Here is a 13,259-nt window from a genome sequence, read left to right on the forward strand (position 1 = left end):
AAGTCGGCCATTGATTAACGGCGCCAAGGGCTGTAACGCCACTCGCCCCACTGAAGAGTGTGGGGGGGGGGGGGGGGCTTTAATATAACCTCACAAATGATCAGCACGAACGGTCGTGTTACGAGCCCAAGCCCCACGTCACGTCTGCACGTCAGCGTCATGTGCTGATGAATTTGGCACCACTGATCACGAGCTGATCAGTCTAACACCACTGATCATCAGATGACTAATCCGCCACCACTGACCATCAGATCCGTCACCACCTATCATCAGCTGATTAATCCGTCACCACCTATCATCAGCTGATTAATCCGTCACCACCTATCATTAGCTGATTAATCCGTCACCACCGATCATCAGCTGATCAATCCGTCACCAGCTATCATCAGCTGATTAATCCGTCACCATCTATCATCAGCTGATTAATCCGTCACCACCTATCATCAGGCGGATCAATCCGTCACCACCGATCATCAGCTGATCAATCCGTCACCACCTATCATCAGCAGATCAATCCACCACCACTGATCATAAGCTGATCAGTCCGCCACCGCTCTGCGTGTCGCCGGATGCTCATGTCGGGAACAGAAAATCGTCGAGACTGGCACACCAGGCCGCTGCTGTTGGAAACATCACAGGAGCTGTGCAAGGCGGCGTTCAGAGGCCAACATGCATGCTGCTTGCGAACGTCCCACGCAGTCGTCTGTCATCGTTTGTACAGCCGACAAATTATCAGGATACGACGCTTCAGGGAACTGAGCCCAGAGCAAACAAACGAACCGGTCTGTTCAAAGAATACGATATATTTGCACAGGTGAACAACGGTCATGACAAATTTGCACTTTCAATGGAAGAAGCGGTATCAGCCACAAACACTAATAAAGCAAGGAGGGCACATGCCATTACCTGGTGGCATCACACCACAACACCAAAACAACCGTTCACCCACAATGTGCATTGCACGCCAACGCTGCCTGCCCTACAATCACATTTTGATCTGGAGTACATGCATTCGCCCATGTTGGTCTCTGGATAACCCCTCCCGTCTCGGTAGCTCAGCTGCAGAAATATTAATGTATCGCATTCATATTTCTACGGCCTTTTCAGCAATTCCTGCCCTACCATCTAGTTGCAAATGAAAACTGGTCCATCTTAAAGCAGCACGGCTTCCCCACGGTGTGGCGTTAATCTGCCGCTCCCCGCTTCCTTGCAACAATGCCTTGCTCGTTTCGCCCGTGGCCGTCGGATGCGGCACTGCCGTAAGCTGTGGGACATCCTGGGCCAGGTGGGTCGTTTGTGGGGACGGACGTCGGATCCAGGGGAGCTGTAAGGCTGTCCTCCGGCGCGGCAGTAAGTCTTCAGTATACACGCATGCACGCAGGGCGACAAAGGTGACTTCTCTGGCAATGTTGCCGGTGAACTGTGCGTACACCAGCGTACATCCCAATCCTCTGCCCCCTCCCCCCCCCCCCCCCGTGACCTGCCGATCGGCCTCCTCTCCGTGGGCAGCGACGGCGGGTCAGCCGCGCAGGACGCTCGCCAACCTGCCGATCGGCCTCCTCTCCGTGGGCAGCGACGGCGGGTCAGCCGCGCGGGACGCTCGTCACCGCAGGCGGCCGTCCCACCCCTGTCCCCGTCTCCGTCTCCGACGCACGCGGGCGCCCGACCTACCCAACGTGTGGTGCTCTGCCGGCCGGCTCGACGGACGGCTGCAGCAGCCCCTCGCCCTACGGACAGCAGGAGCGCGCCGCGAGCCCCGGAAGACGGGCCACGTCGGCCAGCTCAGCCCAAGCACGTCTTGAAGGTGTTGAGCACGGCGTCCCGCGCGAACGGAATGTACGAGATGGAGTACCAGGTCATCGCCAGAAACTCGATGATGCAGAAGATCAACACCAGTCCCTTCTTGCCCAGCTGCGGAGCACATGGGGCGAGGCTCAGCGCAGCTGAACAGAGGATTTCCCGGCGTTATCGCAAACATCGAGGTGTTCTGCACTCTTTGGTTTGGTTAGTATTGCTTCCTACGCAGTGTTTCATTTCCCATCAGGATGACAGCTGACAGCTGACACATCGTCACTGGGACAGTATTTCACACGTGAAAACATGACATCCCGTGGACACGTGAAAAAATAACGACGAAAACCACGGCATTGCATACATCAAACTGAAACATCTAAGACGTTCAAAGCAGTGGGAACAATGATACACTCACAGAGACGTCACGAGGAAAGCTCACCCATAGCGCGCGGAAGAGAACGTCTTGTCGCATGTGGAACAACAGTTTTTTTTTGCCCCAGATTATTGACCCCGCAAGGAACGGCGTGTCGTCAAAATACAAAACCTGATCGTTTGCCTTCGATTATAATGACCTTTAAGGCTCCGCACTCACAGACGAAGGTTTGATTAGCGTTAAACAATTCCTCAGATAATTTGCGCAACATGTGATTTTCGGTTTAGTCCTGATCCCTAAAGCACATCTGCTCACAGACAGACACCTAAAACGGCCAATATGACGTGCAAAAATGCCGCATTTCACCGCTCCAGCTCTGGCTGGCTTTTGGGTGGCGCCTGCTGCGACGTCAGGCAGGCGAATGAACTGGAACGAGCGCTTTTAGCTCCCTTATCTATGCAGATATTTCACGACCTCTAACACTTAAATACTTAAGCACAGTAATTAAGCCCACAGCAAGCAAGCTATATGAAGCTGTTTGCAGAAGTTCGTTCCCTGTCCCGGTTACCTTGGCTAACGGCCTCATACGGCGATGGTACATTATACGCAGCCCATCATCATCATCCGTGGTGGGAAAGAGCTGCATTTGCTGGTGGACACGGTAGAATGCTGCCATGCAGCCCGGGTGTGGGTCTAGGAAAAATGAAAACAATTGCGCCCCATTTCACGTTACAAATTTTTCACAACCGATCAAAACCATATTTTTCACTTCAAGGACAGGTGCTTCTGAAATTTGACTACTTGGCTTGCAGTTGTACCCTGGTTACATTGTGTCATACCAGGGGACAGGAGAGACCTTATTGAAAAGCAATAACGCCGCTCCCTATTCATAGCAAGCACGTCCCGCTCCAAGCTTGAAGGAATCCATGCTCAAAAAGCATGAAACAAGATACAGGCTCACATCCCGTTGGTGATAGGCACTTAAAGGGAGTAGTCCACATTTATGTGGGGGTTTTTATCTGAAATAGTCATCTTGAAGACACTTCGGCGCTGTTCACAACCCTGCTTTTCTTAAGATCTAAGCCCCTTTAGTTTCTGAGGTACACGCACAACAAACATGGGGAGAGTATTTCGGGGGGAGCATTTCAGTCTCCTTGGCATTCGTGGCGTCATAATAACGTTATTCAAGTCCCGACATCTTATAAGCTATGCGGCGATCAAAGCCAAACAAATATAATTGTCGAGGCGTTCATATCTGGCGTTTGTGGGGACCACTGCCAGACAAAACGACCGTCAATTGGCTCTCAATCAATGTTGTGCACGGTGCGGTGACGTAATCAAACCATGAGGAATTGAAAAGTATACCTTAAAGAGGGAATTGTGCTGTCAAGAGTGGTCTTTTCCACTTAAGCGGCATACCAACAGCAATAAGCGAGTTTGTTTTATCATATCTGATGCTTGCTTCAACATCTTCAAACGTGAAACATTCCCTTCAGGGCGCCGATCCCCGGTTTCTATGATTCGCTTTAATAAAGTGACCTTACTGCGGCAGCGACGGCAACCACAACGGAGATAGCATACCGTGGCGGCGACTATACGCACTGGTGTGACGGCCAGCGGGCGCAGCGGCCATGTTGAGCGTGGCTGGGCCGAGGACTCACCGCTGCCGCGACGATGGTGAGCACGATGGAGATGAGCACCACCACGGTGGCGATGGCCCGCGTCTTGGCGAACATGTTGCGGATCTGTTTGACCGGTCCCATGAGGAACAAGGTGCTGGGGACACGCAGCGCAGTCAGCGGGCAGTGATCAGCTGACGCGGGTCACGAACCGAGCCGCCCCGCCCAGCGAGGTATTGACCAGCTGAGGGTAGCCACCCTGACCAGAGTTCAGGCCACTTGGACAGCCGAACACTGACGATGATGACGACATAACTTGTCTTACATGCAGCGAGTCACATCATCCAGCGACATAATGGTTTGAACGATGCGTTCTTTACATCCAGATGCACCTGTGATAAGCAATCACAGAATACTCTGGTCTTGGAAATGAAATGCGCCCACAGCATGTGCGGTCTAGGAAATCAAAGGAACATGCAAGGCATTTGCAACCATCCTGGCAGACAGTATATATGCGGAAAAAAACAAACAGACAAAAAAACAATGACAAGTAGTCTTACATTTTTAACTGGGTATTGCATCAAGCAAGAACATCCAATTTTTCCAACGGGCATTTTGCCTTTACCTTGCCATTGCTGTGATGTTTCCAATGGTGTACAGAATGCAAAAGATCACGATGCCATTCTTGAACCAAAACAACACGGATCCAAGTAGGGAGCAGACTATTCCAGTAACGAAACAGATGACAAATCCTGTCAGCCGTGTGCTCCAACTCAAAGTGGACGAGCCTACGATCTGAAATGAGGCAATTGCGTAAAACATAAGTTAACAGAATATCCCACTTTTCCGAGCTGAGTTCTTGCAGGCGATACGATTGTAGTTAAAACGTATTCTAAAAATGATAAAATGAAATAACTGTAGATGAGCTAATAGTATTATGACACAAACTATCAAAACGGGTTGTGAAACCTTAGAGCATGCTAAACGAAAAGCGTGCATCGTTTCTACTCAACGTGAAGGTAATTTGAAATGAGGTCCATCAGCAAAGTCCACTTAAACACGCGCCCGGGTGCTGGTTGGATACTTTTTGCTCGGGTGGGGGTCAATTTGACCCCCTGAGATCTCAGCAACCAAGGAAGCTAGATATACCACTTTCACAGGGTGCGTTGGCCTGTACATGAACTCACTTAGGTCAAACTTTGGCATTCCTAGGTCACAACTTATGGATCAAGCAAGGTCAAACAAGGTCAAACTCCACATTGGTCTCCAAAATGTTCCCAGAACCTAGATACCCGTTCTAATCGCAAGGTCACGCGCTCATTTAAGGTTCGTGACCTTGTTTGACATTTTAAAGGTCATGATGACCCAAATAATACAAGACTGTTTTGAGTTTTGCAATCAAATAAGTGACAAAGGTTGTGCTAGGCAGTATGTTCCTAAAAACAAAACATTGACTCAGGTCATTTCAGGTCAGTGACCTATCTTGGCCTTAAAGAAGTTCATGAAAGGTGTATAATGTGGCTTTTGTTATCAATGAATTCAAAATGAGCACCAGAAACTGCCCCATACAGCAAGGTCTGGAGTAATAAAACGAGTTGGTTTCGACCCTGGTATGACCTTCATACCTGGCCCTAGGTCACCGAAATTTGCTCATTCAATCGTTGTGTTGCTTCAGAAAGTATCTCAGAGATGTATGGCTTCGGCTAACACTCCATTGTTGCATCAGATTCAAAGATACCCTAGAAATTGATTTCACTGAATACATGGCCTGACTTTGACCTGCCGTAGGTCAGCGACCTTACGAGGTACATTTAAGTTTTTTAATACCAAACGACCCGCTATTCAAATTGTCCACAACTATGCAAAATTTGGTACCGCTACGCCACGCCGTTCAGAAACCATTCCGGAAAAAAACTTCCAGGGGTCAATTTGAACCCCCCCCGCCCACCGCCCCCACCCGAGCGCGTGTTAATTCCTGCACTCTGATCGATGTTTCAGCCGCGGATTTCAGGTTTCTATTCCTATCAAAATCCAAGTGCACAAAAATGCTCCTTACGATTTGAGATAAACAGGCCACAGGAAAGGTCATTGTGAAGCACTACGCATGCCAAATAAAATGGCAGATGATGTGTCAGCTCTTACTTGTGTGTAGAAACCAGTCTCTTCATCTGGAGTTTCGTTTTCACGACCAGTAAGTGCCCTCTTCAGCTTATCCATGCCTAACAACAGCAAACAATCCTTGAATACACTTTGTAAGCACTGATCACATATTTAACAATATATAACATGCAAAACAAAAACCTTACACCACACCTAACACAACATACCCCAGATAATGCAATTTAACATCATTACATCTATCCAGGAAAGTGACCCCAAAGTTCATTTTGTCAGCATACACAATACCTGTGGGCCACACACTGCTTTTGTCACAACACCAGGTGATCAGTAGACATCAAGATATCCTCAATCAGGGCTGTCTACCACAGGAACATGTTCCAGGGCAAGGGCAGCCATGTTCCCCTAGGGAAACACAAACTGTGTTCCCTAGCTCCAAAAAAGAAAAGGCTTTCTAGTCATAAGCTGTTCTGCCAGCTCCACTGGCAGCTGCTGTCTACTACAGTAAACTGTCTAATATCTCTTTGTCAGCTAGAAACAAACCATGAAAATAATTATTTGCAAACTTAAATCAAGGCATAACTATGCACCCACTCTCTGATAATCTGGACCCCTGCTTCAAACTACAGTCTTCAGGTATCATGCTCTGTCTTCATTCACTGTTCTCACACCCTACCTATTCCCTGAAGCTTCACTTGGGTGCTCATCACCTACTCAAAGCAGATAAAAGCAGTTTTAATTGCTACATATCCCGATGCTAAAAATAAGTTTTACAGAGACCACACAGGATCAATGTCCTTCCTAACCATGACCTTTAGTAAAAGTACTTCCCATCACTCCAGTAGAAAAACTGCAGTTCAAAGGAGAAGCATATACACATGAGAAATTGGTAACTCAGATGTAACTCAATTGTAACTCAATTGGTAACAAATTGGTAACTCAGATGAACAATATTGCCTCACACATGGCCTTTGCAGACATGTTTTATGGTCTCATGATCCGTAATAAATATCCCTTGCCAGCTTGACTCTCTTAGCCAAACAATCCAGGTCAGAAGGGGTGGTTTGGATGCACAACAATCATGAGGCAAACCATCTAAAAGCTTAACCAACTTGTATTTGAAATGGGCATTTCACTAATTTTCAAGTTATAGGGTTTTTTCTTAAAATGCTTCTGTGCCAACTGTGCTCTATCTCCCAATTTTCACCAAATGTCCATGGATAATTTTGTTCCCATGCTACATGTCCCATAACAGATGAGGTCCCACTTGCATTATCTGCTATAAAATAGTATGACCTTATTCCAAGTTACCCTATAAATATCACTTAGTAGCAATCATATGCCACAATTACAAAAGTGTAACTGTATTTCCAGACACAATGATAATTGATTTCCTTTGGTAGCCTGAACTTGAGCTGCTACTGCTGATGGCAGAACTATCAGGATTTGCAACAAGAATTGTTTTTATCTTCTTGATGGGAGACAGCCTTTTTACAAGGGTTACAGCCACTTAAAAATGTGTAAAAACTACAACCAGACTAGACAGCCTAAATGGCTCAAAAAATGCTAAAAGGTAAAGAATGTTGGTTTGCCCTGGTGCCTTAAGCAATAGTCATAGCTGCATACTATATACATTTACTCAGGTATAGGCTGATTATGACAGATAAACTGCACTCACACATAGAGAGGGGTGAATCCTCATAAGTGCTCTTTAGCACCCTTGAGCCCCCTGCAGCTCCAGGCACTAAGGTGCACAAAATTTATAGACCTAACCACATGGAAACATGTTGTTCCCTATATTTCTAACAATTCAAAAAGAGCAGCCAGAAACAATGGCAGCAAAAACCCACCTTGGTTATTACCCTTAGGGCATCACCAGGTTTCCTTCAATTGCAGGAATATGGCGAACCGCCTCCCTCAGACTCATATATCATATAATTCAGGTGACACTATTAGTGGCAGGTTTGTATCTTTTTTAATGAAACAATAGTCTCCCAAACACTTAGTTTTGGAAATGAACAGACACAAAGTTATGGAAATGCTTAACCACTTACACATGCTTTGATTATCTGACTTCATGGTAAAGCAATGACAAATTATGCTGCATTGCCAACCTATATCCTACATGTGAAGCATTTACTCTGCATTAACACCAAAATGATACAAAGGTCTGCACTATGTAGAGATGGCTCCCAAGGTAGGGATTGCATTATCCAGAATGACTTACTAACTTTGATATGCATGTATCTCAGCTCCTTTTTGACAGATACCTATTATTTCCCCACAAGATGTTTGCACATGCCATGTCACATGTCACACATATCATGAGCTGAAAATGCAAGTCTCAAACTTATTGCAGCTGTTAACATTGAAACATCATTGCTTTAACATTGAAAAAGGAGACTGATGACAAGACATGTTGTCGGGTTTACATAAAAATCGATGCAAGCACACGACATGCACATAGGACAGGCAGTCATTCTGCAAGAGGACTGATCACGAGCACCGATCGAAACCGTAACTAGGAATTTGAGATGCACCTCTCTTGTCCATCAATGTTGGACTGAATCGTACCTTAACCGATGTAATGAAAGTTCAATAGTCCAGCCTGATAAGCCTTAACAGAAAAATCCAGTTCCCTGCAAAGGTCGGGTCATTTGCAAGGTAACAGAGCAATAAATTGTTATGCTACAAGCCATAGCAGACATAAAAGACGCAACGGCGGCAAACATAGTAGTGAAACTGAGTACTATATACCTATGTACCGAGCATGATATATTGATAGGGTCTCGCTCTATTCAAACAAGTGAAACCGCAGGAAAGTACCGAAAGCGTAGAAGAAATGTTACGCTGCACTGCCCAACCGTTTAAAAATGTCACAATTTAAGTAGTACTCAGCCCAATTTTGATCGTTACATAACACAATCAAACTTGGAAAATCCGGCCCACGTTTTGAGGTCCAGCCAATATATACCCGATATTAGGGTAATAAACTCGATATATCCTGGGCTCCGGTTCGTTTTCCTGATGATTTCTCAAGCTATGTCGTGCGGCCATGCAAGATCAAGTTTAATGTAAAGAGTTTGGTAGTAATCAAGTCACAGCATAAATCAGATTCACTAATATCATAGGTAGGTCTAAGGCCTTTTTGAGTAATGTACACTAAAAGCTGAAACAATTGGTCAGGCGACGCTATTTGTCAAACTGATTGATGCACTTAACTTAAAAGGTACTCCATCTGTGAAAACTGAGATACCTAGCCTTAGGGGATGACTTGTCTTGATTGATCTACGAATGCTATCAATTCTGGCAACAAAAGAGTTATTTTTGGCTGAATCATAACTGGAAACAAACATACATTCCAAACTGATCATGATTACTCACCATTTAGAGTATTAGGTTCCAATGATCTCAAGGCAATGGCTGGGGCTGATTTTGACTAATTCTGAACCAGTTGATGTGGTGTCAGGATCATGATTCTGAGCATGTGCTTGGACCAACATATGAAATACCAATCAATAAGCTGCTTTACAGTGCATTCTTTGCATGGATATCTTTATTTATGAGTATTGTTGTGTTTATTGTGTCAATATTTGCTAAAGCATTGCCTTTCTTAAGTATGATCCCTAGCCACACACACACCAAAAGCTTTACTGTAGGAAGGTCAGTATGCAGGGAAGTATGCATGGTGGAGCCTTTTGCATGGCATTTTGAAGCACTGGCCAATGCTTTTACAGATATTTAGATGACGCAGTTGGACGCGTCCCAATGAAAACTGCTTGGGATGACCTGCCAAATTTGACAGAAGGCTAAATTGAGATGACTGTACTCTGTCAAAATAAAGCCAGCAACTTACATTTTTTTCTTTAAAAAACTTACAGGCCTTGATCATCATTACATGCTACACCACATGAGCCATGAGGCATCCCCCAACCTATACTCATTTTTTCATGCTATTGAATCTTATTCAGAGACATTTGTCAGCTAAAATTGCTCTGCAGTGCTTACAGCATTGTCTGCCTTCTGGGTGTCTGCTTCATCTGGAAGTGCCTATGATCTGTGCACTTGCATTTTACCATGCAGCAGATACTTACATGGCATTTACCTTTGCAGTGAAAAATGACTTCCCAGGCATGGAGTAAGACAAGAATCAAGATAATACTGCATACCAAGCAGCCTGTTTCTGCGAGGACATGTCTATTCAGATTTAGGCGCTACATGTCTGCAGGTAGGTCTGCAGTGCTGCTGGTGGTGTTCCCAGGTCACAGGTCACAGCATGCTGTACCATTTCTTATATGTGATACTGCTTTACTGCTCATGTAATTGTTTTTTCAAGTGTTTTGGTCCTGTTTTCTTGTTCTGAACTCTAATTTTGTGCACATGAGGTAAATTTTATCATAGGTCAGTGCAAAAACAAAAATGGCATGTTTCAAGCAAGCTACACTCTTTGGTTCAATTGCAGAGCATGATGGCAAGATCATTAATATTGGAGGTGTCAAGAAAACCCTGAGGACTCCACTCAACCCAGAGCTTGTTCCACGCATTGTGGGTAAGAGAAGAAGAGGTTTGTGCAGTGGCAGCCAGGGGACATGCTTGTGGCATCATCATCATGTTACAGGGCGGTTCTGCCCCTGCTGTCAGTCCATCTGAGCATCCACTGGCTATAAGCTGCCCATCCAGTCAGTTCCTTGATCCGGCCGCGTGCGCGCTGATTGGCTGCCCCTGATCTGTACCCAGCCCGCAACGCACGAGTGGGCGCCGTATCGGCCCTCTGGTCTTCTACCTGGTGGCATTTACTTGCCCACACTACAATTGCCAATGCCATACAGGATTCAGATGTCCTTTGTTTTTTTCTGAACATGTACCCCTAGCTGTGATGGTTAATGCATGTCAAAAATGCAGTTTTTTTTCTCCTTGAATAAGCTGTTTGTGTAACATCATTACCAGTGAGCTAGAAAACATCAACTTTTGAAATGTCAGCCGGAAAATTACCCACTGATACTGCAGTAGTGTTTAACATTAGCTGATGGGCCTACTGCATAATGCCAATTTGAATGGCTATTGGCTATATGCACTGAGAGAGGACCAAAATAGCTGAGTTTGAAGAATGAAAACTCCTTCTACGTGGGAGGTGCTGGTTGGGTTCCGGGCTGACCCTGTGGCCCTTGCCGCTGATATGACCGGTGCACTCGATAGCGTCCCGCCAAGGATTGCGCGCGACGGCGTCATGCAATCTGAAAAAAATCCGGCTCGTATCTGCCTCGTGTCGTGCCAACCTGCTCCAGATTTCGGTCTTGGTAAATCGGAAGTGCAGGGTTTGATTCTCCGCGGTACCCTCCCTTCCTGCCAGAGTGAAAGACAGGCGACACCATGTGTGGCACTGTGCTGGTCTACACGGCTGTGTAAGGTTGGTACAGCTTTCGATGTCATCACCCAGCTGGGCAGGCACTTCGCGTCAAATGGCTTCCTCCGGAAGCTCAAGAGGCCTGTTGTCCGCATGGCAGGCTTTCAAATCAGTCAAAGGAACTGAGCTAGGAGGCATTAGCATGGAGTGAGTTGATATCCAGGCCACTTCCGTGGCGTGGCTCACAAACCAGACCACTGCCTTGCCGTTCTCAAATTACGACCGTCATTCGACGAAAGCACGCATGACATTGCGGACATTTTTTTCTTGACAGCTAATAGCATGTGAGGAGGATATTTTCGCCACACCATTTTTGAGCCTTCTCCCAAGCGTCCCCTGCAGCTCTCGGTCAAGGCGAGGCATGCCCACATATCTATAGCGTGGCCATGCTATGTACTTCCTCCCATGTTCATGGGTGCGATGGGCAATATTTGCTCCGACATGGCAAGAGTCATTAGCCACTGGATTATGGGCTGGCCTTGAAGTCATGCAGTGTTTTGCCTCCGCGTACCGGCTGAAAGGCGTTGGTGTCTGGTGTTATCGCGCGGTGGCCACCGCCGAACCTGTAGCCAGGGATGCAGTGGTACGCCTCCGCGTACCGGCTGAAAGGTATCGGTGTCTGGTGTAACCGCGCGGTGTCCACCGCCGAACCTGTAGCTAGGGATACAGTGTTGTGCCTCCGTGGACCGGCTGAAATGCATTGGTGTCTGGTGTTGCCGCGCGGTGTCCACCGCCGAGCCTGCAGCCAGGGATGCACTTAACCTTAGCAATATGACTGCATGTCAGTACCTGATCAAACGCCGCAGCACCAGTCACAGCCGTCACCACGTGGCCCGTTTTGCGCTCCCTAGAGCTGTCGAGCACACAGCCGGTGCTGAGGACGCTGAAGTGGATGCTGCAGAAGGATCTGCTCGGTCAGGACATGTTCCTGATAGGGCCGCCCGGCCACCTGAGGCGCACCGTATGCATGAAGTACCTGCAGGTGAGAGCCATCGTCGCCGCGTGTGCCGGCCGTGGCGGCCTGCCTCCAGCGCAGCGACGGCTCATGGGGGAAGCGGACGCGCTCTGGTTGACAAAATGTCTGGTCTTATAGACTCGCGTCATGGTTCAATGACGTGAACGCCCTGATGCCAAAGAAAGCTGAGCCATTTGGGCGGGCGTGCTGACGCGTCATGCGACAGCCACGAGTTTGGGCAGCGATATCGCGCGTCATGCTGCCGAAGGAACTTTCATTAATTTGCAGGGTTTTCATGCGCTCAGACTCCGCCAAAAGTTATTTATTTACGACGTATTAATCCACTGTAGATTGTGCTCATCTCTAACGTGTGCATATTGCGGTACTCCTAACGAGCTTCATTTATGCGCAAACAAAACAGCCGGAATATTTGTCAGTTATGACAGATAAAGTATCGCCTCCGCCATGTACTTGTCAGAGCCCGACAAATACAAAAGAAGGCATGAAACTCGTGCCTCAAGGCGATGTCATAATTGGGTTGAGTCTCAGAGATTCCATGCTGTCTTTCCTTCGTTTTTTTCTGCCTGCCTTTCTGACCATGAGTCTTTCTGTCTGTTCTTTCCTTTCTTATTTATGTGTTTCCCTCGCTTGCACTCCCTCTATCTCCCTTTCTCCCTGTCTTCTATCCTTTTTCTCTCGCTCCCCGTCTCTCGCCCCCCATCTCTCTCGCCTCTCCGTCTCCCTCGCCCCCTATCTCTCTCGCCCCCCGTTTCTTGCCCCCCTTCGTCTTCTCCCCCCCTCCGTCTCTCTCCCCCTCCTCCCGTCTCTCTCGCCCCTCCCGTCTCTCTCGCCCCCTCCCGTCTCTCTCGCCCTCCGTCTCTCTCGCCCCTCCGTCTCTCTCGCCCCTCCCGTCTCTCTCGCCCCTCCCTCTCTCTCGCCCTCCCGTCTCTCTCTCGCCCCCCCCTCTCTCGCCCCTCCTCTCTCTCTCTCTCGCCC

General features: G+C 47.5%; 2 protein-coding genes across 4 annotated transcripts in view; one reads left to right on the forward strand and one right to left on the reverse strand.

Annotated features, from left to right (window-relative positions):
- Positions 1-783: 783 nt before the first annotated feature.
- LOC119103616 (vesicle transport protein SFT2B) lies at positions 784-8,611 on the reverse strand. 3 transcript variants are annotated; one of them, XM_037227209.1, is made up of 5 exons: positions 8,479-8,611; positions 5,929-6,005; positions 4,412-4,581; positions 3,829-3,943; positions 784-1,911 (listed from the first exon to the last, which is right to left on the reverse strand). In XM_037227209.1, exons 2-5 carry the CDS (start codon positions 6,001-6,003, stop codon positions 1,783-1,785), a joined length of 489 nt encoding a protein of 162 aa, XP_037083104.1. In that variant the 5' UTR covers positions 6,004-6,005; positions 8,479-8,611; the 3' UTR covers positions 784-1,782. The 3 variants fall into 3 exon arrangements, with proteins under 3 accessions (XP_037083104.1, XP_037083105.1, XP_037083106.1); XM_037227210.1 differs by lacking the exon at positions 4,412-4,581; XM_037227211.1 differs by lacking the exons at positions 4,412-4,581; positions 8,479-8,611 and adding an exon at positions 7,755-8,365.
- A 117-nt stretch (positions 8,612-8,728) lies between these two features.
- Positions 8,729-13,259, forward strand: part of c12.2 (von Willebrand factor A domain-containing protein c12.2) — a 111,649-nt gene continuing 107,118 nt past the window's right edge. Inside the window, exons 1-4 of the mRNA XM_037226572.1 lie at positions 8,729-9,035; positions 10,018-10,132; positions 10,367-10,453; positions 12,160-12,290. Coding sequence (XP_037082467.1) covers positions 10,024-10,132; positions 10,367-10,453; positions 12,160-12,290 — 327 coding nt within the window. The 5' untranslated portion in view covers positions 8,729-9,035; positions 10,018-10,023. The remainder of the gene's footprint in view (positions 9,036-10,017; positions 10,133-10,366; positions 10,454-12,159; positions 12,291-13,259) is intronic.

The sequence above is a fragment of the Pollicipes pollicipes genome, unplaced genomic scaffold, assembly GCF_011947565.3.
Source record: "Pollicipes pollicipes isolate AB1234 unplaced genomic scaffold, Ppol_2.1 Scaffold_5724;HRSCAF=6776_pilon_pilon_pilon, whole genome shotgun sequence".
Taxonomy (NCBI): domain Eukaryota; kingdom Metazoa; phylum Arthropoda; class Thecostraca; order Pollicipedomorpha; family Pollicipedidae; genus Pollicipes; species Pollicipes pollicipes.

Excerpts from the sequence above, each read along its gene's own strand:
- LOC119103616 (XM_037227209.1), bottom strand. The coding sequence starts at position 6,003 with ATGGATAAGCTGAAGAGGGCACTTACTGGTCGTGAAAACGAAACTCCA. Across the intron at positions 4,582-5,928 it reads AGACTGGTTTCTACACACAA|ATCGTAGGCTCGTCCACTTT; the intron begins GTAAGAGCTGAC and ends GCCTCATTTCAG. Across the intron at positions 3,944-4,411 it reads AACATCACAGCAATGGCAAG|CACCTTGTTCCTCATGGGAC; the intron begins GTAAAGGCAAAA and ends GCGTGTCCCCAG.